This window comes from Glycine max, chromosome 11, assembly GCF_000004515.6.
Source record: "Glycine max cultivar Williams 82 chromosome 11, Glycine_max_v4.0, whole genome shotgun sequence".
In the NCBI taxonomy this organism is placed as follows: domain Eukaryota; kingdom Viridiplantae; phylum Streptophyta; class Magnoliopsida; order Fabales; family Fabaceae; genus Glycine; species Glycine max.
The window spans coordinates 34,394,595-34,419,929 of NC_038247.2; the positions used below are offsets into that span (position 1 = coordinate 34,394,595).

At 29.9% G+C, this 25,335-nt stretch overlaps 1 protein-coding gene across 2 annotated transcripts; it reads right to left on the reverse strand.

Moving 5' to 3' along the window:
• Positions 1-1,529: 1,529 nt before the first annotated feature.
• CRK37 (cysteine-rich receptor-like protein kinase) lies at positions 1,530-8,944 on the reverse strand. Of its 2 annotated transcripts, none has more exons than XM_006591226.4 (8): positions 8,222-8,944; positions 4,433-4,827; positions 3,332-3,463; positions 3,046-3,173; positions 2,652-2,865; positions 2,330-2,561; positions 2,033-2,192; positions 1,530-1,944 (listed from the first exon to the last, which is right to left on the reverse strand). In XM_006591226.4, the coding sequence occupies exons 1-8, from the start codon at positions 8,596-8,598 to the stop codon at positions 1,630-1,632; spliced, it is 1,953 nt and encodes a 650-aa protein (XP_006591289.1). In that variant the 5' UTR covers positions 8,599-8,944; the 3' UTR covers positions 1,530-1,629. The 2 variants fall into 2 exon arrangements, with proteins under 2 accessions (XP_006591289.1, XP_006591288.1); XM_006591225.4 differs by having other exon boundaries at positions 3,046-3,176.
• Between the last annotated feature and the right edge of the window lie 16,391 nt (positions 8,945-25,335).

The following is a 25,335-nucleotide window of genomic DNA, read 5'->3' on the forward strand; positions in this document are numbered from 1 at the left end:
ATTTATTATTATATTTTATTTTACCAATATAATTATTAAAGACAATTTAGTAAATGTAGACACTAAATTTGGAGTCATTATTTCTTTTTTTCTAAATTTTCCTAATACTAAAAGAGAAGCACGAAGTAAAGAAAAATAACTTGTTACACATATAACATCAACTCTTTTTTTTTCATGACTAGATTACTTTATATATCTTCTAAAGTGAGTTGCTTACCAAAATCAGATTCTATTCTTATCTTAGGTATTATGTTTGTTTTGAGTAATATTAATATACTTTGATGGTATATGCAAGAGCCGCAACATAAATATTACATTAAAGGAATCAGAATAAACATCTATTATATGAAAGGGAACAAATCATTTACTAAAGAACCATGTTAAAATTGAATTCCCTATATTAAAAAACTACAAACTCATTTTCATTTTCATTCCTAGGATCATTGCTAGCTTTTTCAGGGCAATTTTTGATTGATTGATTGCCACCAAGGGTAAACTTGTTTAATAGGATGGTCATATCAGATTTGCTAGAGACTAGTGTGGACTATGCAGTAACCATATATCAAGATGTTTCAAACTAACTTTTATTACACCTGCTTGATATTTTACAAGGATCGATCTTGTTAATTGTTATGCTTGGGTTGGATACTTGGATTATTTGTTGTTTTTCTAGTAGGTAGCTGAGAGCATCATATCCAACACTGAGTTATAGTTTTCTGTTTTAACATTATTATTGTTAAATAGTTTACTATTTTATGTAGTTCTTTAAGTTATAATAATGTTATCAATATATTTTGACGATATGAACTTATCAAATATTATTCTTGAAAAATGGTTAAGTTGGGGTGTTTAAATTGCATTTTTCTATTTAATTGTATTGCACGAAAAGTAACTCTATTTTAATCTCATGCCATATGTTTTTTCCAACATCCTATTATATATTGATCTCTTTATTTACAATGTTTCAAGAGAAAAAATTCAGCATCTTATCTATACAATTTTTTCATAATAATATTTTTATTATTTTTAATTTTAAAAAAAATACATTCTAAGACAGTTCTTAACTAAGAACTGTCTTAGTTAAAAATCATCTTAGAAATGTATCATTCTAAGACGATTTTACTAAGACGGTTCTTAGTTAAGAACTGTCTTAGAATGGTATCCTTTTAAGACGATCTTTCTAAGAATTGTCTTAGAAAGGTACTCCTTTAAGACGCTTCTTAGCTAAGAATCGTCTTAGAAGGACATGTTTTTCAAAGACGGTAGTGTGGACGATTAGAATAGTCTAATGGTCCAAAATGAGAGAAAGTCAGCAATATAATTTGTGTTGCATGTATGTCATTTACAACCGTCGTCATTTATCTTTTTTGTAGTAGTGTGGAGTGTTAGATTAGTCTAATGGTTCAAAATGAGAGAAAGTCAGCTATATAATTTGTGTTGCATGTATGTTGTTTACAATTGTCGTTGTTTGTCTTTTTTGCAATAGTGTAGACTGTTAGATTAGTCTAATGGTCCAAAATGAGAAAAAGTCAGCAATATAATTTGCTATTAAAAATAAGTAAGATTTAACAATAATCATCCTTAATAATGAACTGGACAAAAAAAAATAATTTTACATCATATATTTAATCATCGAGCGGGTACTATTGAATTGGAGATAGTTGCATTAGTCGTAGAGGAAGCAGTTGAAGAAGAGATATCTCTTTGGGGCCTTAAATTCGACTCAATAATGATAGGCATGGAAGGTCTCATATGCTCAAGTAAGTCATTGCTACTAAGTAGGACTACTACTTCAGACATGTTTGGCCTCATTGCAGCCAATGCTTGAGTGCACAGCAAAGCAATGCCTATCACTTTCTTCATTTCTTCTGCATCATAGCTATAAGGGTCTAAGCTTTTGTCCACTAACTCCAAGTGCATGCCTCTTTCATACAACTTCCATGCCTGTTTTAGTCAAAACCAAGTGTTATACAGTAAAATGCTACAAGAAAAACAAACAATTCTTGGTACATATTTATGGATAATTCCTTACTCGTCGAAGAAGGTATTCATCCTCACCATCATCATCAAGAACCTTCACATTGGTACTCTTTTGACCACTTATGATTTCTAAGACTACAATTCCATAGCTGTATGTATCAGCCTTTTCTGATAATTGACCATGGAGTGCATACTCAGGTGCTATGTATCCTCTGACAAGTGCATAACATTTATACCACATATATTATAAAGAAATTATGAGAAATGAGACTATTTTGCATGTGAGGGCAGTATATATTGCTATTTTAAATTTTCAGGCTGAGGATCATTTGCAGTTTTTTTTACTTACAATGTCCCAGCAAATCTTGTGGTAATATGAGATTTGTCTCCTGGAAGGAGCTTCACCAACCCAAAATCAGAAATTCTGGGCTGAAGTTGTTCATCCAATAGGATATTGGCACTCTTAATATCTCTATGTGTGATAGAAACATGAAATTCTTCATGTAGATAAGTCAATCCCCTTGCTGTGCCCAAAATTATATCACGGCGTTGTTTCCAGTTGAGGGAGCCTTTTCGTTGTCCTATTTCCCAAATTTATATGCTCAAAATATTAAAGGAGAAAAGAGGATTAAGAAAGTAAAACTTACACAAATAACATGTTAAATAGTTACCAAATAATAATTTGTCTAGGCTGGCATTTGCCATGTATTCGTAAACAAGGATTCTTTCTTGGCCTTTACTGCAACAACCAAGAAGACGAACAAGATTTCTATGATGAACATTACTTATAAGCGTTACTTCACTTTCAAATTCATCATCTATGTTGCTGGAATTTCCTGAAATTAATTTCTTGACTGCAACAACTTTCCCATTTTTCATAGTCCCCTATTCGATCAATAGCATCAAAATTAAAAAGGATCACTATATTTATAGCTTATAATTAACATTGCCTTTGATCTTAGCATATTTTATAGTTATCTCAGTTGACAAGTTGACATTAAAAAAGAAAAGAAAAACTCTTAGATTTGCAATTGAAATGTAAGGAACAATTCAAGTTTAATTTACCTTGTATACAGCGCCAAAACCTCCTTCTCCTAGTTTGTTTTTCTCACTGAAATTTTGTGTTGCAGCTTTCAAGTCACTATACTTGTACTTGGTTGGACCTTTCAACTCAGTTGCTCCCATTATGATACCTGCTAAGTAAAATACGAGTTTGTCTTTTTCTTTATAAATAAATAAAGTCATGGATTCGTAACAATGTTTCTTTCCCTTAAAATCAAAGCTAAAAAGACTTGCTAATTGTGTAATAGATGGATACAGCATCACATGAGGACTTTTCAAATAGTCTTACTTCTAGGAACTCTCGTCGGACTTTGGGATCTTCTATGCCACCAAAATAATGAAATAAGGATCACAACAAGGAGTGCACCTGCAACACCACCACTAACAATAACAACCCAATTCTTGATTGAAACTCCTCCTCCTACATACAAGTCAGCAAAGAAGTTGACCTCAAATATTCCAAATGATGCCCTTTCAAGATGTTGATATTACACTGTAACAAGAGTGATAGTAATATATGTTTTTAACGCATTCGTTATTATTAGATAAAATTTAGAGTTTATTTTTTATACACTGATAATATAATTTTTTATAATGCATCTAATTCAATCATAAGTCATATTAGGTATAATTCTTAAGATAATTATTGTAAAATTTAATAATACGGTACCTGTTAATTTAAACTGATGATTGTATAAAAATCCTTTATACTTTTAGTGCATGCATTATTTTCTCTTAAATTGTCTGGACAAGGAAACTGAATTATACTCAAGACTCCTTAAAGAAGTGGAATTCATAAATTTTAGCAATTTTGAATATATTTTGGGTAGTGTTAGTGATATAGATCATGAGATTTTTTACTGCCATTGATTAGGAATCAAAACGATAATTTTATCTTTTACTGTAATTCTAGAAATATTTGTTGCTTTTTTTTATGAACTTTCTATATTTTTTTTTGTTTCTGATTTTAGGAATTAAGAAAATCTGATCCCTGTTTAATTAGGAAAATTACGATCATATAATTCTTATTTAATTATTGAAATTAAGAAGTTATGATCCTTATTTGGAATAATTCTATGTATTCAAAATACATTGGAATGAAATCTGAGATTTCCTCATGCATGAACCTCTTGATTAATCAACATGATTCTACCTCAATACATTATTTCATTTCCTAATTTCCCTCCTTAAATAAGGACAATATCATTCAAATTTTCCTAATTAAATAAGGATCATATCTTCCCAAATTTTCCAAAATCAGAAGCAAAAAATATATAGAAAATTCCTAAAATAAAACAAAAAATATTTTTAAAATTACCGTAAAAGATAAGATTGTCATTTTTGACACCCTAATTTATTAAATGAAGTGATGATGTTATGGCATTTGTACCTTGTTTTAGGTAGGGGCTGATATCAGTAGTTTGGTTATCAGCAAAGAAAGGTGTCTCCGAGTATCTCATAAAGCACACAGGGGGATTGACTCCCCTACCGTCTGTATTTGGAAGACAATCTTGTATGCCGCTCTGTGCAATTGACAAACAGTCTGAACAAGTTTCTTGTGTGAGAATTTCAGCACATTGAGCAAAGGCATAGATTACACCGCCAGCCACTTGTGTCTTGGTAGCTGCAAAGTAGCCACTAATTTTGGGTGTTGCTATTTGTAGATCCATCATCACTTGCCGTCCAACTGCACCAAAACCTGTGCTTTCATCTGCAGTCTGATTTCCACAAAGTGTGTGGAGGCCAGAAATGAAACTGTGGTCAAAGATGTCATTGTTCTCGTACCTGAACAGTCAAACACATTTGAATGCATCAAAACATAAAATTAAGTCAATTAATTCAGACTTTGCTTTTCATGAACTACGTGGGACGATCATAGCTTCCCACATGGGGCGGGTCGAGTATGAAATTTAATTTTAGTTAATAAATGTTTTTTATTCTACATTTAAATTTATTATTTAATAAATATATATGGATCAATTTTCATACAAAATACTGATAATCATATATTTCAAAAAAATATTTCCATAAATAATTTATCAAAACATTTCTTTTGAATATGACAAAAAAAAATATTTATAGTTGAATATATATTCAGCTTTTTAGTAATTCTTTTCAAAATATATTTTTCTAAACAAAAAAATCAGCATAACAAGCATTATTTCAACATATTAAATGATTTTAATTTAAACTAAATGGATAAGCAAATTGTTTTACCTAAATTATATATTGTTTTCCCAGAGTTTACACATACATTAGTGTGTTTAGATCTATGCACTTAAGTAACCCAAAGGATTGATGTAGTAATTTAAGACTTTGTTGGATTTACATGAGTGAAAACACTCTATTTAGTAGGAGAATTATGTTCAATTTGTATCCTTTGTAAAATTCTCTTAGACAAGTGGTAATCACAAACTATTAACAGGATTAGTCTCTAATCGAGAGTAAATTAAGAGACACCCGTAGTCTCTAACCCAAGACCAAAATTATCTATGCGATCAAGTTAAAAAGTAGTAGCATCTCACAAACAATTACCCATAAAAAGGAGGAGAAAAATAAAAAGAATATACAAAGAAATGAAGAATTGTGAAAGAAAAAGAAAACATCAATTTGTACATTTTGAAACTTGTCAATATTTTATATTAGTGTTCGTAAACTTATCAAGGGTTAATAAAAAAACCTTTAATATTCAAATCAATATAGATAAAAGACTTGAAAATCATTTGATTGTAAATACCATTATTATATTATCCTTAAAATAGTAATAAGAAATTACAAATGAATATCCTTTTTAAAAAAAAGATTATTCAAAGGGTAAAATAAATGATATTTTTATATTTTATTTTAAAAGAGGGAAATATAATTATTTTTTCAATAATTATGAAAAAGGAATAAAATATTTTATCAAAATTAAGAAAAAGATAAATAACTCTTAAGTATTAGTATTTCTAAAATCAAACATTATCAAGTAAAAGCATTTACTATAATATTACATAAAATAAAATAAAAAAAAAAAGATTAGAAAAAAAAAGGCTCCTCCACCCCCAATCTCATATTTGTTCATCCCTGATTGTGTTGAAATTAGATCTAAAAACTCTAATCCATATATACAGTTAAAGCTCTATAAATTAATAATGTTAGGATCGGAGAAATTTATTAATTTAGAGAGTTATTAATAATTATTAATTTAAAGAGTTTTTAAGTAATTATACTGTACATACCAAACAAAAGGATAAATTAGTCTGTCTCTTATAATCGCGTTGCAACGAACCTTGGGACTCAACGTAAATTAGTAACTATTGTGTTCATATGCATTGGAAATCAATAATGACTTTTGAAATACAATAAATATAAACAAGAGGAACAAATGTGTTCAATGTATTCTTAAGCAAATTTGGCATATATAAATTACATGAATGTAATATATTTTTTTCAGTTTCTATGAATTATTAATTTATGATTTTCTTGGGACCGAAAATTATAAAGGGATCTCACGAAAAATTATTATCTTATTATTTTATTGAGTTTTTCAATTTTTTACATTGACCCAAGTTGGGATGGGACAAATTTATTATTTTAGAAAATTTATTAATTTACCGAATATTAATTTAAAGAGTTCTACTGTATAGTCTTGATAATCTATAAACCCCTAGCTTGTTCATAATTTGTGTTAAATGATAATTCAACCTACATGTTCAAATCAGGCAGCATAGTATAGTTAACAAATTCATTGTCTTTGAGTAATTAAGCTCGAACAATCTTGTGACATTTGAATTTTAAATTCACATTCGGTGGTTTTTTTTAACATGTTTAAAACCCAGGCCCGCAATTTTTAGGCTAGTGACATAGGTAGTCTTAGGACATGTTTGAATGAATGTTAACAAAATTAATTTTAAAAGGAATTAATTTTATAAAATTGATTTTGCAATGATATGATTTATGATTTTGTGTTTGGGTTAACTAATTTTTTAGGCTCTCATTTTATGAGATTTCACTTTTAGTCCTTCAAAAATATTTTACCAGTTTTGATGTCCCATAAATTTGTTCTTTTTATTTTTAGTCTGTACTATTAACTTTAATTATTTAATAATGATGTGACATTCATGTAAGTATGTAATATGATATGTCAGGTGCATAATTGATAATTGATGTCATTCTGATAGTCATGTGATATATTTTTAAAAATACTATCTTTAAAAAAATTAAAATTTTTCCCATGCTAATTTCAGTTTTTAATTCCTCAAAATAAAGTTTGACCAAAATCGTCTAACTTTTTTAGAGACTAACACCACTAAACTTTTTTTTGGAGGCACTAAAAATGGTAAAACTATTTTTAGGAATTAAAAATAATAAAAATTGACAATTTCAAAGAAATTGTATTTTTTATTAAAAGATGTCGAAATATCATTTAATGATAAAGACTAAAAATGAAACAGAAAAATTTATGAGGATCAAAATTGATCAAAATATTTTTGAGGGACTAACAACATTACAGAAAAGACTTTCAAAACAGATAAAATAACCTTTTAGATCGATTGTACAGTTATTTTATAGGGATGCAATATAGAAAGTCTTCTCTTTTTTAGCGGACAAAGAAACGATCTAAAAAGTTAGTTTTTTTTATATTTTTTTCACCCTAAAAAATTGGTTTTTTTTCATGACCGATTTAGAAATTAATATTACTTTTTAAAAAAAAAAATACGTGAGATGTTTTGCAGCTTGGTAGAAGAATTAGGAGATTCTAAACGAAACCTTCATAGCCTCAAACTTTTGGAAGCAAAGGGAAACTAACAACATGACCTTGAACTTCAGAATAAAAGTTATAACCTATCTAAAATGAGGAACTAAAAAGTTAATTAATTCTAAAAAATTTAATCAAACATAAAAGTTATCAAAAATTGTTTCCACATGTTGAAGTTGAATATAAGAGCACTATAGGTGATAAAACACATCATGTGACTTTTTTTTTTTTTATTTACATATTTAAAACTCAATCCTACATTTTATAGGACTAATGACGGAGTTAGTCTTACTCATTTAAGCCCTCTATTTTTCACGCAAAATTCCCTCTTTCCTTTCCTCAAAGGATACACAGTAAGAGTGCCAAAAAAATCATTTTTGAATTATGAGCATAAGAATTAACTGTTATTGCACAAATATTAGTTAGATGGATGTGTACCTGAGGAAGCAGCCGTCATAAACTATACGGCCAGTATTTCCGGCGGAGCAGTTACGGATATTGGTGGCGGTGGCGGCAAAGCAGGCGGCACAGTCATTTTTGGAGAGGTAGTTCCTGCATTGGAACATGGCATAAACAGGGTCTGCTCCGCTGGTTGATTCAGCCGTGGCAAAGTACTTGCTTTGGTTTCTCACCTGCACTCTCAGGTCTGCCAAAATTGCGTTACGATTTTGGTTGAAGTTGGACAAGTCATGTACCGAGACTACGCCGCACTCCCATTTGAGTAGAAAGAGTTGAGGGTCTCCAACTGTACCCTCAAAGCTCCACCATGACCACAACACCAACAAGGTTAAGGCTATGAGCTTTAGTTGCACCATTTTCTTGTGATTCTCAATCTCTAGTTGTTGATGATGTCCAAGACTTTGGTAAGTCAATACACTTTGTAAGTCTTAATTATTGACTTAGCAAAGAAGACCAAAATAGTTCCTGATATACACCAATGCACTTTGTAACCAAAGAATATATCAAAACACTAGTCTCTCAAACCGAGCACACAAAGCCAAAAGGATAATGCTGCAACTTATGAAGCTCATGGCCTTAACTTTGATATGGTGGCGCAGTATTAATGTTGAATATGCAGTTGAAGCTATAGAAATATATTTTGTAATATAAATAATACAATTAAATTTAAATATATCAATAGCTTAAGAAATTTTTACACAACTATCCAATTATAAGTTATTGTATATGATAATTCTTTTATAATAATCAATTTAAAAATATTTTTTATGATAAATTTTAATTGGTTGACGAAAAAATTATTTACATCAATATCACAAGGAAATTAATTAAAATGTAAATAATATAGCTCTTCTTTTTGTTCTATATATCCTTAACCTTTTATTTTTAATTGGTTTCATACATTTTTAATTAAATTTTTGATATTATTTTTTAAATTGGCCAATTTTAGTCCGTTTGTTAATTTATCAATTATATAATTTATTATCATCTTTCCATTTTTTTTACAGCCATCTTTCAATATTTTAAATACTCATTGATTAAGAAATATTTAGCAAAAGTGAAATATTATTATCACTGGGTTTAAATATCCTTATTTGATACATGAATCCTTGAAACTTGTATTGCTAGTAGTGGAATATTAATTAAAAAAGGATATGTTTTTCTAAGAAATATCAATTAAAGTTTAAAATTTTAAAATATTTTTTAAAATAATAATAATAATAATAAGATAAAAACAAATAAATATATGAAAAGGAAATAATGATACATAGCAGAGATATTATATGATTATGAAGTGTTGATATGACTAATACATTTTAGTTCCATATGTGTCGATATAAGTCATATCAATACTATTATTAAATATTTAATGATAAGTCAATATAAGTTAATTAAAATTATTTTATTTTAAAATTATGGAAATCAAACCCAAGAAATTAAAAATAAGGTGACTAATTAAAATTATGTGTCATTATATAAAGAGACGAAAATCACAATTAAGTATAAAAGTTAGTAATATCTTTCCTTCCTATATATATTGCTAACATAAATAGTCCTTGGTTTGAAACTTTCAATTCCACTAAGGAATTTTTGTTGTTGTTGGTGTTGCAGTATTTCCACTAAGGATTTAATTATGATGATATTGAACCATCGTGCACCTATGAGGCGTGGTCCCGGATAGGCTGCTACCAACCACTCATAGCACATACAGTGTAGATATTTGAATCTAGCTATATAAAAATTGAAAGGTTTCCCTTGTTATATAATTGAAAGGTTTTCTTTGATATTTGCGTCATATTGTAGAATTTTTTATTAAAAATAAATGGTACTCTTCTTTTTCAACTTCATATATATATATACACACACACACATTACCAATTTTTACACAATAACTATTTTGTCAAAAAAATTTATTAACTGTTTTCTTAATTTGTTGGCAAGGGAATAAATGATTAAATATTTAATGCATTTGAATCAGGCTGAATAATCGTGAATGTATTTGAGAGAAAATATTATACAATTTTCATATTTTTAATTTTCTACAGTTCAACTGTTTCGATCAATCATCAATTCTAAAAAAAATAAGAAGTGATATTCACTATAGAATAAATTTCTCCATCATTGAATTTAAAACTGCATATGTTAGTGCAGTTCTTGTCTCCCTTATCAAAGATTGTCACGTCAGCTAATGAGTCCACGGTATATGCCCTTCGTCAGCTCAAAATTTCGACGACCACGATGACAAAGGCTCCTGCATGCTTCGCCGAAGAAGGAAAGGAAAGAAGGGATGAAAGGAAGTTACATCAACCAGGTTAATTAATCAGAATATTGATTATTTTAAAAGTAAGGAAATATAATCCTAGTTATTTATTTAAAAATTATTGAATAGTATAATAATTGTTTAATACAAATCTGTTAAATTATTGAGTAGTTTATACATGTATCTTATCTATTTATTATTTTGTTTACTATTTTTCAACTTATTAAAGTAATAGTAAATGGAATAAAATAAGTGTGTAAAGTATTTTATTTGTTGTCTTTTTGTTATGTATCGACAAAAATAGAATTTGCGTAAAGGAGGGGGCATTGACTCCTCCCAACATAAAGTCATTACTCAATCAAGATAAAACTTCAACGTGTCTTTCACTCACCAATTAATGCTAAGTGGGAATAATATGGTGAGAGGGTTCCATTGTAGCGTGAAGACAAAACACTTAAATGGAGAAATTGGAGTGAATATTGAGCAAAAAGTAAAGGTAATGTTGAAGTTGTGATGAATATATTTTAATCATCTTATTGATATAAAATATTTATTTATTAATTTTGTTAATGATTAATTAATATTTATTTAAGAATTTTGTTATTCATATTTAGTAACATTTTTTTAATTATATTTTTTCATTTAAAACCACTTAGACCCCACATCTGTATGGGTATCAAGTCTATAACTAATTAAATCAATGACTTATTGGTAGACTTATAAAAATATTTACATTAATATAAGTTGAAAATTAATTAAAATCCATTTATCTTCTCTTTTTTAACCATAAAAGGATTATAAAATAGTAAAAAATAAAATGCAGAAAACGTTTATATATGCTATTTTTTAGGAAATATAAGTCATGTTGATTAATAGCATAAAGCTATTTAATCTTCTATAGGCAGCACCTGTCAATTTGCCTTTTTTATCCTCAATTTCCTCCTTGTTTCCCGCTTATTCAAGCGCTCCATATTCTTAATTAATAAACAAAATTTAGGAATGCCAGTGTAATTTTCTCTTAAAAATAAGATTTTTACAAATAGTTATTCCTATCTTTAATAATGAACTGTACAAAAAAATTATTTTACATCATGTACTTAATTTAATCATCGAACAGTTACAACAGAATTGGACGTAGTAGCATATACTAGCATTAGTGGTAGAGGAACCAGTTGAAGCAAATATGATATATCCTCAAGGGGCCCTTAAATTTGACTTAAAAAAGATAGGCATGGAAGGTCTCATATGCTCAAGTAAGTCATTGCTACGGAGTTGGACTACTACTTCAGACATGACTGGCCGCATTGCAGACAATGGTGGAGTGCACAACAAAGAAATGCCTATCACATTCTTCATTTCTTCTGAATCATACTTATTAGGGTTTAAGCTTTGGTCCACTAACTCTAAGTGCTTGCCACTCTCATACAATGTCCATGCCTGTTGTAGTCAAAACCAAGGGTAATATAGTAAAATATTACAAGAAAACAAACAATCACTACTACAAAATTATCTTTCTATATCGGTTAAAAATGTCTTTCTATATCGGTTATCACCCGTCACTTAAATGCAATATTGACGAGGCATACCAATCAACAAGAGCAGTGAAAACCGAACACAAAAGTCTGCCATCATGACCACAATGTTGTTGCGAAGAGCTACAAATTTGCTCGTTTCAAGCTCCTGCATATTTTGAAACAGAATATATTTTGATTAGGAGAGGTGAGAAAAATATCACAGTCCAAGAGGTATAACATAAACAGTCAAAGCCAGAGGCCCAACCTCTATACAAACAGAGGAATATAATTCTTAGTGAAATTCTGATACCAGGGGACAGATGTCGTACAGGATGTCACGACATCACGCTTCAGAACATGCAGATTATATGTGTCTGTATGAACAGATTAAACAAGTAAATAACACAAGAGAATTGTTTACCCAGTTCGGTGCAACCTCACCTACATCTGGGGGCTACCAAGCCAGGGAGGAAATCCACTCTCAATAGTGTTAGTTCAAGGTCTAACAGCCCCTGTTTACAACCTTCTCACCTAACCACTACCCGTGCGATCTCTACCTAAGAGCCACTCTTAGATATGAGAACCTCCGCTCACTCCCTCTCACTCACACTCCCGTGTTTACAATTAAGTCAAAGACACACCAGAGATCAACTCTGAACAAAGAGATCAACTCTACACACTAGAGATCAACTCTAGACACAAGAGATCAACTCTACACACATAGGTCCAACACTTGATGTTAGGGTACCATCAAGGTGGCTCACAAAAGACTCAAGTCCCAAAACTCACAAAATAACTCTTCAATCCCGGACTTGGTACAGAACTCGTGCAGCCTCCATGATTATATAGCCGTGTACGATTCTGGGCTGCAACTCCTTGATGCTGGAGGAGATCTATCTTCTTCTGAAAAATCTGCAGTTAAAGAACTAAAAGATAACTTTTGATCTTTTAGTTTGAATCTTTAATCTTTAATCTTTAATCCCTGAACGAACTCTTCTACTTTGAAATTCGAACTTTAATTATCTTTTAATTCGTTCCTAAAGATAGATCTTCTTATCTCTTGCTAACTGCACAATAATCTGTTAAAGATATAACAGAATTATATGTCCAGTATTATCGGGCCGGATGTCAGGACATCGTGTCCGACATCGTGGATCCTGCAGCTTCACTTCTGCACTTGACTTTTATCTTGCATTGTACAGCAACTCCAGTATTCTCGGGCAGGATGTCAGGACATTGTATCCGACATCGTGGATCCTGCAACTTCACTTCTGCACTTGACTTTTATCTTGCATTGTACAGCAACTCCAGTATTCTCGGGCAGGATGTCAGGACATTGTATCCGACATCGTGAATCCTGCAACTTCAATTCTTCATTTGACATTTTATCTTGTCTTGTGCATTGTGCAGCCCGATCTTATTCCTTGACATAACGTTGGACATCATGTGCAGCAACTCCAGCTTTCCTTCATTGTCTAAGTGCTTATGTTTTAACAAAATCTTAGCCAATCTTTTAAAGCTCAGTAGAGCCAAACACTAACACTTAGCTAGCTTCCCATCAGCAAGGTAAAGCTTGCCCATAGCTAGCTACCCTTGAATATAAAAAGAGGGAGCTTCCTGTTACAAAGAAGTTGAAGGGAGCTTCCTCTAGATAGCTTGGCTAATTGCTTAAGAAACTAAGATGATCATAGAACTAATATTTATTTATTAATTGATGTTGTATAAAGAGTGTCCAGTTTTGTTCATTGTGTGAGGCAGTAGAGTAAACAAGATAAATGCTTAAGCTTAAGATGGAATGAAATTCCCATGACCTGGCATAAGACAAAAAATAGAACTGAGTGGGAGACATTTACACATCTTAATTAACTAAGTTAATCCTTTTTAATCATTAGTATGAGACAATAGTCAATTGACATAAAATAAAATACCAAACATATAACAAAATTTACTTTTTTATAGTTCTAAAAATCACTATTTGACCCACCAACACAAATTACCAATATCCACCAACCACCATGTACGTCCAAAAAATATGAAGAAATTAATTATTCAATATTCATAATTTATAAATCACTATTTGCTTGCTCAAGAAAGTGTTCAAGTTGGGTTCCTTTGCAGTACGAGAGATAATGTATCTATCTATCTATTATCTCGCCAGGCCATCACAATGGCCCCTCCTGCTAATTTATAAATTTTTATAATTTGGAAAAAGAAATAACTCTTGACTATTTGGCTAATTGACTAATTATACATAGAAAATAATGTTAACATAATTAACTAAATAAAACAGGTGTCATAGTGATTTATTATTTTTTATATTAAAGGGTCATGGGTTCAACTCTTATTACCAAACAATCAACTAATAGAAAAAAATATTTATTATGAAAAAATATAAAGACTAAATATTTTGATTTAAAAATGGAAGACCAAAATCACAGGGATTTAAAATTAAAGGAGAAACAAAATTGCAAACTTAAATTATGAGCATTAATTAAATGATCAAAGATACAATTAATTTAAAAACTTTTTTATTTTTACTTAAATTAAAAAACTGATTTGGTTTACTATGAAAATTTATAAAAACATGCATTATAAATGTTCACCAACGAAGAGTATATTCATGAGATATGCATATAAATTAATAAAAAATATTTTCTATTGGTGAACCTAAACCTAGTTTAAACTTTAATTATTTTACCTTTAATTGACCCGGGAACATGAGAAAATTACTGATGGACATATTAACATTATATGAATTGTTGGATAGAATTATTTTAGTCTTCAATCCTTCACACTTGAAAGTAGCATTATATCTTAACTAATCTAACTCGAGTTCGGTACATTTATTTATATGGAAGAAAAGTTCTTCCAGTATCTATTTTTCACTTCAAAAAATTGAATTTATGATCTTAATTAATTGAGGAAAACCTTTTTTATAATTGAGGGAAACTATTTCTTACTACCTGAATCTATTGATATTGATTTATAGTGTTATTTCAAGCTGGAACGGATCCTCATTTAGTTGTTTCTACATTTTTTAAACTATTCTTATTATAATATATATGAATGATAATAAATTGCTCTAACTTATAGTGCAACAAAACAACAATCTATAATATGAATATTTTTGCAACAAGTTTATATATAAATATTATTCTCACATTTTAAATTTTTTTGGATCCACCACTTATTTGAAGAAAAGAAAAAAGTTGTAAATATATGGAATGTTTGCTCAAAGAGTAAAAATCATTGAAGACATGACTATTAGTTTAAAAAATTATAATCTCAGTCATTTTCTATTTTTTCTTCTTGGATGTTTCCCTCAAATAAATTGAATATGCATATACCTTAAGTACCCGGACAAGGTGCTTTACAAGCTCTGGACTATCATCATGATGGCACTACTAGAAAATAAGGTTTTTACATCGGTTATTTAAGGCTTTCAACATCGATTATTAACCGATGTTGAAAGTAATATCGTTAATATCGGTTTTCCAAAACCGATGTTAACTAATAAATACAACATCGATTATTTAAATAGCCAATATTATATGATAAGAATTTTGAAAACAAAAAGTTACAAATTTACATATTGACATCGGTTTTTTTAAAAAATTGATGTTAATTGACACTAATAACATCGGTTTTTTAAAAAAATCGATGTAAACTGGCATTAACAACATTGGTTTTTTAAATAATCGATGTTGATATGTAAATTTATAATGAGCATCTTCAGCTGCATTATATGTTTGTTGTTGTAAGTGTAACAACATAACAATTAAGTTATTACTTACAAAGATAGATAAATTTGTTACAATATAATGCATTCAATTTAAAGAGTCATCAAACTTGTAGCTAAGTCTTAACATTTAAAACTAAAGCATAAAAGAATATAAACTTGAAGGGCAATCAAAGATCTCATTATTCAAACCACTAGGGTCGGCCAAACAATGGGAGCTAAAGTAGTTTGCATGGAATCTTAAGTACAAGCCCCATTACCACCATTATACACCCCAAAAAAAATCTCATATGCATGCAGATAGTCAAATAAACTAGCATTCTATCCAACATGACAGTGAGCTTACAAACACATTCATAACAAAATTTTAGTGAACTTACAGCCTCTCTTTCACTTGTTCCTTCTGGTGGCATAATATCTTGTATCCATTCAACCTCTGCAACACGATACCTGCATAAAATATTTAAAGAATAAAGCCATATTTCCATGAAATAAAATTAAAGAAAAACCAAGTCTATTTTAATAGAATCCAGGTTAAAATAGAAAATTCTTAAGAGCCTCTAAAGTATCCTAGGACCACTAACACTAGCCCAACAGTGACAAAATAAAATTAGAAACAAACACCATTACAATTGACTCTTAGAGTGAACTTGTACAAGTTGTCAATTATCCACAATATTCTCAAGTCCTTCTGGCAAACACATATGATATAAATAAGAAATAGTTATAAGTTTCAAAAAATTGCTTTATGGATTTATCAAAATTGTCAGAAAATGATTGGGATAATATTTTTACCATGTGAGAACAGTGTAGACAATCAGTATCATAACAGAAATATTTTTACCTTCCTAAGCAAGTTTTTCAGTCAAATATTTGTTTCTTGTCTCTGTTTCAAATAAAAAAATCCTAGACCCTATAGTTTCTAGATTTGGAAAAGAAGCATATTAAAGATTGGGAGAATTTTTCTATATTTTGTGAATCTCCTGTCATACAGAGAATCACACCAAAGAAATGTTCTTAGAAAATAGAGAAAGAACAACTAAAAGAAATCCTGCCAACAAAGATGAAAGTTGAGAGAGAGAATTTTTTTTTTCAAATTTCATCTTCAATAATAAAGTATTATAACTAGAGCAGTGAAGTATATATAAGTACATAGATAAATCAATTAAATTTTCACCTCTATATAAAAACGACCATCTGGAAGTGGTTCACACCTACAACAAATAAATAAAATTATTTAAACCAAGTGACATACATGAGAAAGAATTTCAGACAGAGAAGGGGATATGTATATGAGATTTTTTATTTTCATGTGAAAAGATGTCGAGAGCACCTACTCTGTTATTTCCAATTCACAGGCAAACTCAGCTAAGGAACTTGTTGAATCAAGTATAGCCTACAAGATCAAAAGACAAGTCACATACACACACAATAACAGAAGAAAATGGTTGGTGCTATATAGAGAGAAAGGGGGAAAAAGGGATAAGTGAAGTAATCTACCATTCCCATCTGATGATTGCCTTCCATTATTCTTCTTACATGTTTTATTTAAATAAATAAATAAATTAGAGATATGATGACCTTCAGAGTTTCACACTATCTTATATTAGTAGTTTGGTACAATTTATAATTATGTTAATGGATTACTCCATTGCCATGGATTGAATTGCCAAATAAATTCTAGATTAGTGTCCACTGAAAGCTTCTGTACAAATTTGAAAATGATATCCATAGCTCACAGACAACATATAATGATTGTCTAAATGTACTGAAATAATGATTGCATCCTAATATTTAAATCTCCTAAACTATAGGATATCAACGATCTTAATTTAGTTAGTAATCAACACTTTATAAGTTATTATCTATTGTCTTGTTTTTGCATAACTCATATATATATATATATATATATATATATATATATATATATATATATATATATATATATATATATATATATATATATATATATGTGTGTGTGTGTGTGTATGTATGTATATATGTATCACTAAATATATATTAAAAATATTAATCCTAAAATATGAATTAAAAATACAGTATATTCAACAAATTAATAAAGATAAGAAATCATTTTGCAACCACGTAAATGTTTTAAAAACTCAACAGCCAAAGCCTAAAAGTAAAAGTAAATGTAAAAATATGAAATCCCAAAAGTAAAAATATGAAAGGAATTGTTGGTACATACCTTGTGGTGGGACTTAAATGCTCTCCCGACAAGTTACATGCTTCAGTCAAAGTTGACCTTCAAGCCTGCATTTTCTTCATGTTGAAGCATGTGTTTCCCGTAACTATTTCTCTGTCGCCATATATCTATATGAGGGTTCTACATGGTAAAATATTGGGAAAACAAGTTGTTAATTTCTTGGCCCTGCCGTTCTTGTAATTGGCACATTCTAGGATCTTAACAAGCTCATCAAGGCACCATGTGCTACCACAAATAAAAAAGGACATCACCATAATAAGATAATAAAAATCATCAGAGCTTGCCCCATCCATATAAAGTATCATATTCAGCATTGCTTACCTCTTGGTATGGTTGTAGTTTCACCAAGTTTATTCCTCAATTGACTGTAATTCTCAATAAGAGCTGCCTTTTTACTAGTTACCTTGATTACAAATACAATAAAGGTTTACATTTCTATACAAATAATGACACATATATTTTTTCCCAAGGATTCAAGCAAAAGCTATACACATATATTTTTGCATCTTTGATGAGCATTGCTGAAAGAAAAAAACATTCTTCTTCATACTAGGCAACAATAACCCTAATCTAAACAACAAAGTTATTAAAAAAAATAGGAAACAAAAAAGCTTTACACTAAGGCATTTGGCATCTCAACACACACACACACACTGCATATGTATTTGGTAATCATAATATTATATCATTTAAAACTAAATCAAGCTGTTACAGATAAAAGAATGCAAATGTTTTAGCATAAATTGCATTTGAACAAATTAATAAATAGAGAAATTAAGTGTTTCATTAGATTTGTTTCATAATATAAAACTTCACAACCACTCCAATGAAAGTAATTTATCCAGCCAATGTTTCCTCAAAACCATGTCATGAATAAATAACATCCTCTTTACACGCAATACATTGTAACATTTAATCAAAAACCAAAACCAGTTTCCATGGCCATAAAGCATTCCACTGATTCCAGTACTGAGACAAGATTCATCTTGATTAGTGCTTATGCAATAATGGCCATCTAACATAACCTTTTGCAATATTCATCTTCAAAAGTATAAATGCAACTCTTCTATTGCATCACCCCTTGACAAACAAACTTTTAGAGAAAGAACCAAAGAAGGAGAAAACAAAAAAAAAAGGATTTGCAATTCCCATCACTTAAAAGAGTAAATGACCAAAAAAGACAAAGTCATCACTTAAGAGAATGAAGCAATTCCCATAATACACTAAACAAAACAAAATCTATTTAGAAAACCCCTTAAGAGGATTTGCAGATTCAAAAAATGATAAAGATAAGCAATTACACGAAAAAAATAATATGTATTGTGAGATTACGTTGAAGGGTGAAAAGGAACATACCGGTGAAGCTGAGCTTTTGATTATGAAGTAAAGGAAACGAAACCCTAAACGCGAAGAGAAAGAAAAGAAAATTCAGAGAAAGAGAGAGATTAAAATAAACTTTTAAAATACAGTCTAGAAAGTAACTATATATTTATTTCTTTTAACGTATTACTATTCTACATTAAAATGGCTATTTTAGAGTACATATTTGTAAAATTATTTATATTAAATTTCAATGAAGTGAATTAAAATTTAGTTTTATTAAGTAAATCTAAAAAAATATATTTAACTGAGTATTAAAATAACTTTTGACAAAAATTTATCACTATTTAAATATATTTTTTTTCTTTGTTTCTTCTTTGCTAGATAATTTTTTATTAAATTTATTAACAAAAAATTCACATAATTAACAAATGAGGTTAAAAATAATAAAAATATTACAAATGTAATAAAAACAAATTACATGTGGATTATAATTAACTCTAAATTTTAAAACATAATTTTCGTGTCTCATGAAAATATTATAATTTTTGTTATGAAAAATTTGTTTAAAAATAATAAAAATATCATGTTTTTTTTATAAAATCCTAGAAAAATACGAGATAACTACAATTATTTAATTATTTAAATTGAACCACTCTAACATATATTTTTAATAAATCAAATTAATATATACAAATATTTTAATTTACTTTAAATTTAAAGATAATACGATAATATAAATATAGTAGGATTTCATAGAATTTTTAAACAATACTCTCCATTTACCTTTTTAAGAAGAAAAAAAGCTATTTTTTTTATTTTTATAATAATTAAATAAAATATATTAATAATAAATTTTAAATTTTTTTACGATATAATTTTTTTTACCAACATTCTATAAAAATTCTATAAAAGTTAAACTCTATAATTAAAAATAGTTTTTTTTTCAAATGAACTAATATCAAATAATTTATATAAATGTGTGTTATATTTAAATGATAATCATGTAATAATAAAATTAAAATTACATAATTTATTTTAAAAATTTAGTTTAATTTTTAAATGCTTACCTTTTGAATTTGTTATTGGTTATTAATTATTACATTTTTTTAATTAAAATATAATTAATAACTCAATATATGATTTTTTTAATATATAAATAATTAAAAAAAAGAGTTTATATTAACATCGGTTATTTGAAAACTAATGTCGTTAAGCACTTACAACATCAATTTTCAAATAACCGATGTTAAAACTGAATTTAGTGTGATTTTAACATCGGTTATTTGAAAACCAATGTTGTAAGTGCTAAACGACATTGATTTTCAAATCACCGATGATAAAACTGAATAGGGAATCAAACCAATAGGGAAACCTATAATCATCATTCCATCCTCCAAATCAAGCCAGACAAATAGCTTCCCAAGTAAACTCCAAATTGAGGTTCAAATATATAAAACTTAAACAATTTTACAAATATCAGACTCAAAATTTCTTAAATAATGAGCTTATTAGACTTTCTACTATAGTACTATACCAATCTTTATTCTATAAAAGGCCTAGCCATCATTGATGTGTCATTATTTTCTCCTATTTCTTAACCCTTTTTGTCACCATTTTAATTACTGATTAGCCTTAATTGTCAAATTAATTGTGCAGTTTTATCATTTGGGCCTATTTGACTAATTTTGTGTTTTTAATTTAATTTCAGGAGAATTATAAGCAATTGGACTTGAATCCAAAATTGAGCTTGAACTTGAAGAGAGTAGACAATTTTATTTTATCAAATCTTTATCTTATCCAAATTTTATTTCATCTAGATTTTATTTTATCCAGATTTTATTTCATCCAATCTTATCTTATCTTGTCCAGATTTTATTTTATTTCGTTTATGGGCTTGGACTTAAAATAGATTTGTAAACTTTGGGGCTGAGGACCTATATAACAACACCAAAGTTTTAGTTTTGGGAGTTTTGGAGAGGAGAATAATTTTAGAGTTTTGCAATTCCAGTTTTTACTATTCATGTACATTGTTTACGTAGCAATAAAATTCGTTTTCTGCAATTTCATTTTCTGCTTCAATCTGCGATTTCATTTTCTTGCTTCCAATTGCAATTTTGTTTTCTGCTGATTAATGGAAGGCTAAGTCTCCAACGTTGTTTTCTCTTGAGGATCAAGCACAACTCTCTTTGAGGTTTTGTTATTACTATTGAATTCTAATCAGTTTTTCCTCTTCACCAATTGCTCTGTAATTGTTGCTATTAATCCATGCATGCTTAGTGCTTGATTAATTGTCTCTGTGCTTAATTTACATTCATGCTTAATGATCAGTTTCGTTCATGATTAATTGGTGTATGTATTGCTTAATCACATAATGACAGCCTTATGTTAATTTTCACTTAGTAATTTAATGTAGGGTTGGATTAAGTGGTTGAACTGATTAGGAATAAATCCTCGTAACCTAGGATAAGAGACTTGCTTGTGAATCAAGAGAGAACAACATGTTTTAATTCTGTTATTTCTTTAATTCGAATTTGCTTGCGGTTTAATTTACAAAATACATGAAAATACAAAAAAAGTCCCTACTACAAAGACTACTCAAAATGCCTCGAAATACAAGGCTAAAACCCTATACTATTAGAATGGCCAAAATACAAGGCCTAAACGAAGGAAAAAACCTATTCTAATATTTACAAAGATAAGCAGACTCATACTTAGCCCATGGTCTCAAAATCTACCCTAAGGCTCATGAGAACCCTAGGGCCTTCCCTTGGATCTCTGGCCCAATCTACTTGAAGTCTTCTATCCAATGCCCTTGCGGGGTAGGATTGCATCATTCCCTCCACCTTGGAAAGGATTTGACCTCAAATCCCGAGGTTCTTCATACTTTGGGCTCCTTGCCTCAACACCTGTAAAAAGAACAAAAACATATGTATTAGTGGTGTTTGGTATGTTGAAGTAAGGTAAGGTCTGAAAACCCATTTCCTGGGCATCTTCCCATGAAGGAACATGGTTTCTCACCAACTCAATGAGTGGTGCTACAAGTATAGAAAAATATGGGACAAACCTTTTGTAAAAGTTTGTTAAGTCATGGAAGCCCCAAATTTTTCTTATACTTGGTGGAGTGGGCCACTCAAGAATGACCTTTATTCTCTTTGGGTTCATGGGAACCCCTTGATCACTATTTGAAAAATTAAGAAAAGTAACGCAATAAAATATACCTTTTTCTGTATTTTCATATTGATTATTCCTACCAAAAAGTATGACAAACCAAAGGTGTCCCATATGAGTACCTAAGTTTGTATTGAAACTAAAAATAAGAACAAACCTACCTAATGGGTCCCAATGTACACACACCATGAAGATGTTAGGTGCACGAGTGATTTTACAAAAGAGGTTTGCACCACTCAAAACATTCATCATACTACCTATTTTAGGGACTTGGTGCCTAATAATACCTATTTTGGGCACCAACAAAGCACAAGGATTTAAGCTCTTGCGAACCAAACCCTCATCCAACAACTTCTTTACTTGAGGAATAAACTCAAGCCCAAGAGGTGTGGCAATGCTAGCAAGTGTCTTTTTACAAAAGAGAAAATGTGGAGGTTGTCTAAGAGGGAAAGTTTCTTTAATGCTTGTCTTTATTGTAAAATGAGTTTTCTTCTTAGCTAACCTCTTGGAGGAGACACTTACCTCCTTACACTTCTCTTTAACCACTAATGGTTGTCCATCTTCTTGGGGGTAGATTTCTTCACTAGAGTCTTCCCCTTTTGCTTCTTCACTTTCACTAGAGGAAGGTGAAGTAGTAGCCTCATCTTGGCTACTATAAATGTCTTGGCCCCTCATAATCATGGTTTTTGTGGTAGGGCATTGAGAAGTAATGTGTCCTCTTCCAAGACATTTAAAGCATTTTATAGAGCTAGATTTCTCTTGCATACTAGCCTTAGGGGCTTGCTTTTCTATTGCCTTCCCCTTATCATCTTTGGGCTTAGAAGGTGTCACCCCTAAGATGCCTTGACCTTGGTCTTTCTTTGGATAAGAGTAAGAGCCATAAGATTTTGAAGTAGACTTCTTTTTAAGTTGTTGCTCTACCCTTATTTCCCAATCTAAGTTAGCCTCTACATTGTCCTTCCCATGGAAGTATGAGAGGTTAATGTTAGCCTCTTGAGGCTTTCTTTCCTTTTCTCTTCTATGGGAGTGAGGTCTAAGATGTGACCTATGCCTTCCTTCGTAATAGTCACGAAGTTCTTCACTTAGGCTCTTGCAAGAGTTATGACTACTATAGGAGGCATGTTTTTCTCTTTTCATTTCTTTCATTATTTTTATTCTTTCTTCCTCTCTTATTTTCTTTCTTTTATCTTGACTTATTTCTTCCACTCTTTTTTTTCCTTTTTCTTTTCTCTCTTGTTTTTCTTTCCATAACTTGAGGGAACTCAACTCATCTAAGATTCTAGATAAATGGTCTTTATGACTAGTACCCTCGCCATTAACACTAGATGAATGATGACTCATGTTTGTTCCTAAGTTGTGGTTCTTTCTTGTTGGAGGTTTGAAAACAAAAGGTAAAAGAAACTATGGTTGAAACTAGCCAAAATAAGCACTAAAAGAGGTGTGAAAGATAAGGTAAAAAACTAATTGGTAAAAGGAAAGCTATCTAGGCGGTTTGACAATAGAAGGTAAAGGAAATAAGCTATGAAAGTAAGCAAAAAATGTAAACTAGGCGAATCCTAAGAGTGTTTGGATGACCACATTCAAGGTTCCCAACAAAACACTCACTATCCTAAGGAAAAATTGCCTAAAATTATTACACACAAATGGAAGTTTGGTAACCTATTGGAGGTTCCTAACACACTTCCAATGAAAGGCCTTTTTGTTACAAAACTTGAAAGCAATGAAGGTAAGTAAATTGCAAATTGCAAAATTACAAAACGGTCCTCAATTTTGGTGGTTGTTCTCTCTTTGGTGATTCACTCAATTTGGAGTGCTTCTTAGTCCAATAGCTCTTAAGATGGTTGGCCCCTTTCTTCTTGACTCAAATTCTTCAAGGGATGGCACCACTCCTCCTTAAAATTCCCTATAAGGCAACCCACAAACAAGGAATCAAAGAGACAAGCAATAACCGAAGACCAAAAAAAATGAAATGAAAGCTAAACCAATGGAGTTTTAACAAGACAATTTTTCAAGGATTACTCAACAATTAAAGCAATGAAAAGGACATAGAAGCAAGCTAGGACTCAAAGAGAAACTTAGAATGGCTCGAGAGTAGAGTAAAAATAAACTAAAAAAAAAGACTCAACAAACCTCTAGCTTTGGCACTTGTCTTCACACTAATTTTCAATTGAAATTTCCAATTATAGAATAAATTTTGAGCCAAAACAACAAGCACACTTCCCTTTCACCTTTTTTTTTTGGTTACTGATTTTCTTGCCAATTTGTGTGATTTTTCGTATTTTTCCCTTTTATCCAAATCACTTGTTTCTTTTTTTCTAAATTTTTTCCAGATGTCTAGAAAATTCAGTAAAAATATCAGCTCAAAATTCGAACTAACCAAATCTCAGTAATTTTTACAAGTTTGTATGTCTAAGCTGCCAGCACCAGAGATTAGTTTTTTTTAGCATGGTATATAGATTGCCTTGGGCTTACTTTCAACCTTCCTATTTATGTTGAACTCACTAGGATTGTTTAACACAGTTTTAGGAGTTCAATATTCACTTAGGATCAACATTTCAGCCAGCAATCCAATCACCAAAACTCAAATTCACAATAGACACAATCATAAGGAAACCTAAAAGTTCAAGAAAAGGTTCACAATCAAAGACTCTCTAAGAATTTTGCATGAACATGTTAAGGACTAATTAACATGAAAGATTTGACTCAAATCAAATAATAGGCTAAAAGAATTTCATACACTCATGAACAAATGAGTTAGACAAAGAAACAAGAAATAAAATTCAACACAACATAAGAAATCTTATGTGACAAGTTTCATGACTAGACATGACTTCTATGACAAAACTACAATAGGTGAACAAGTCA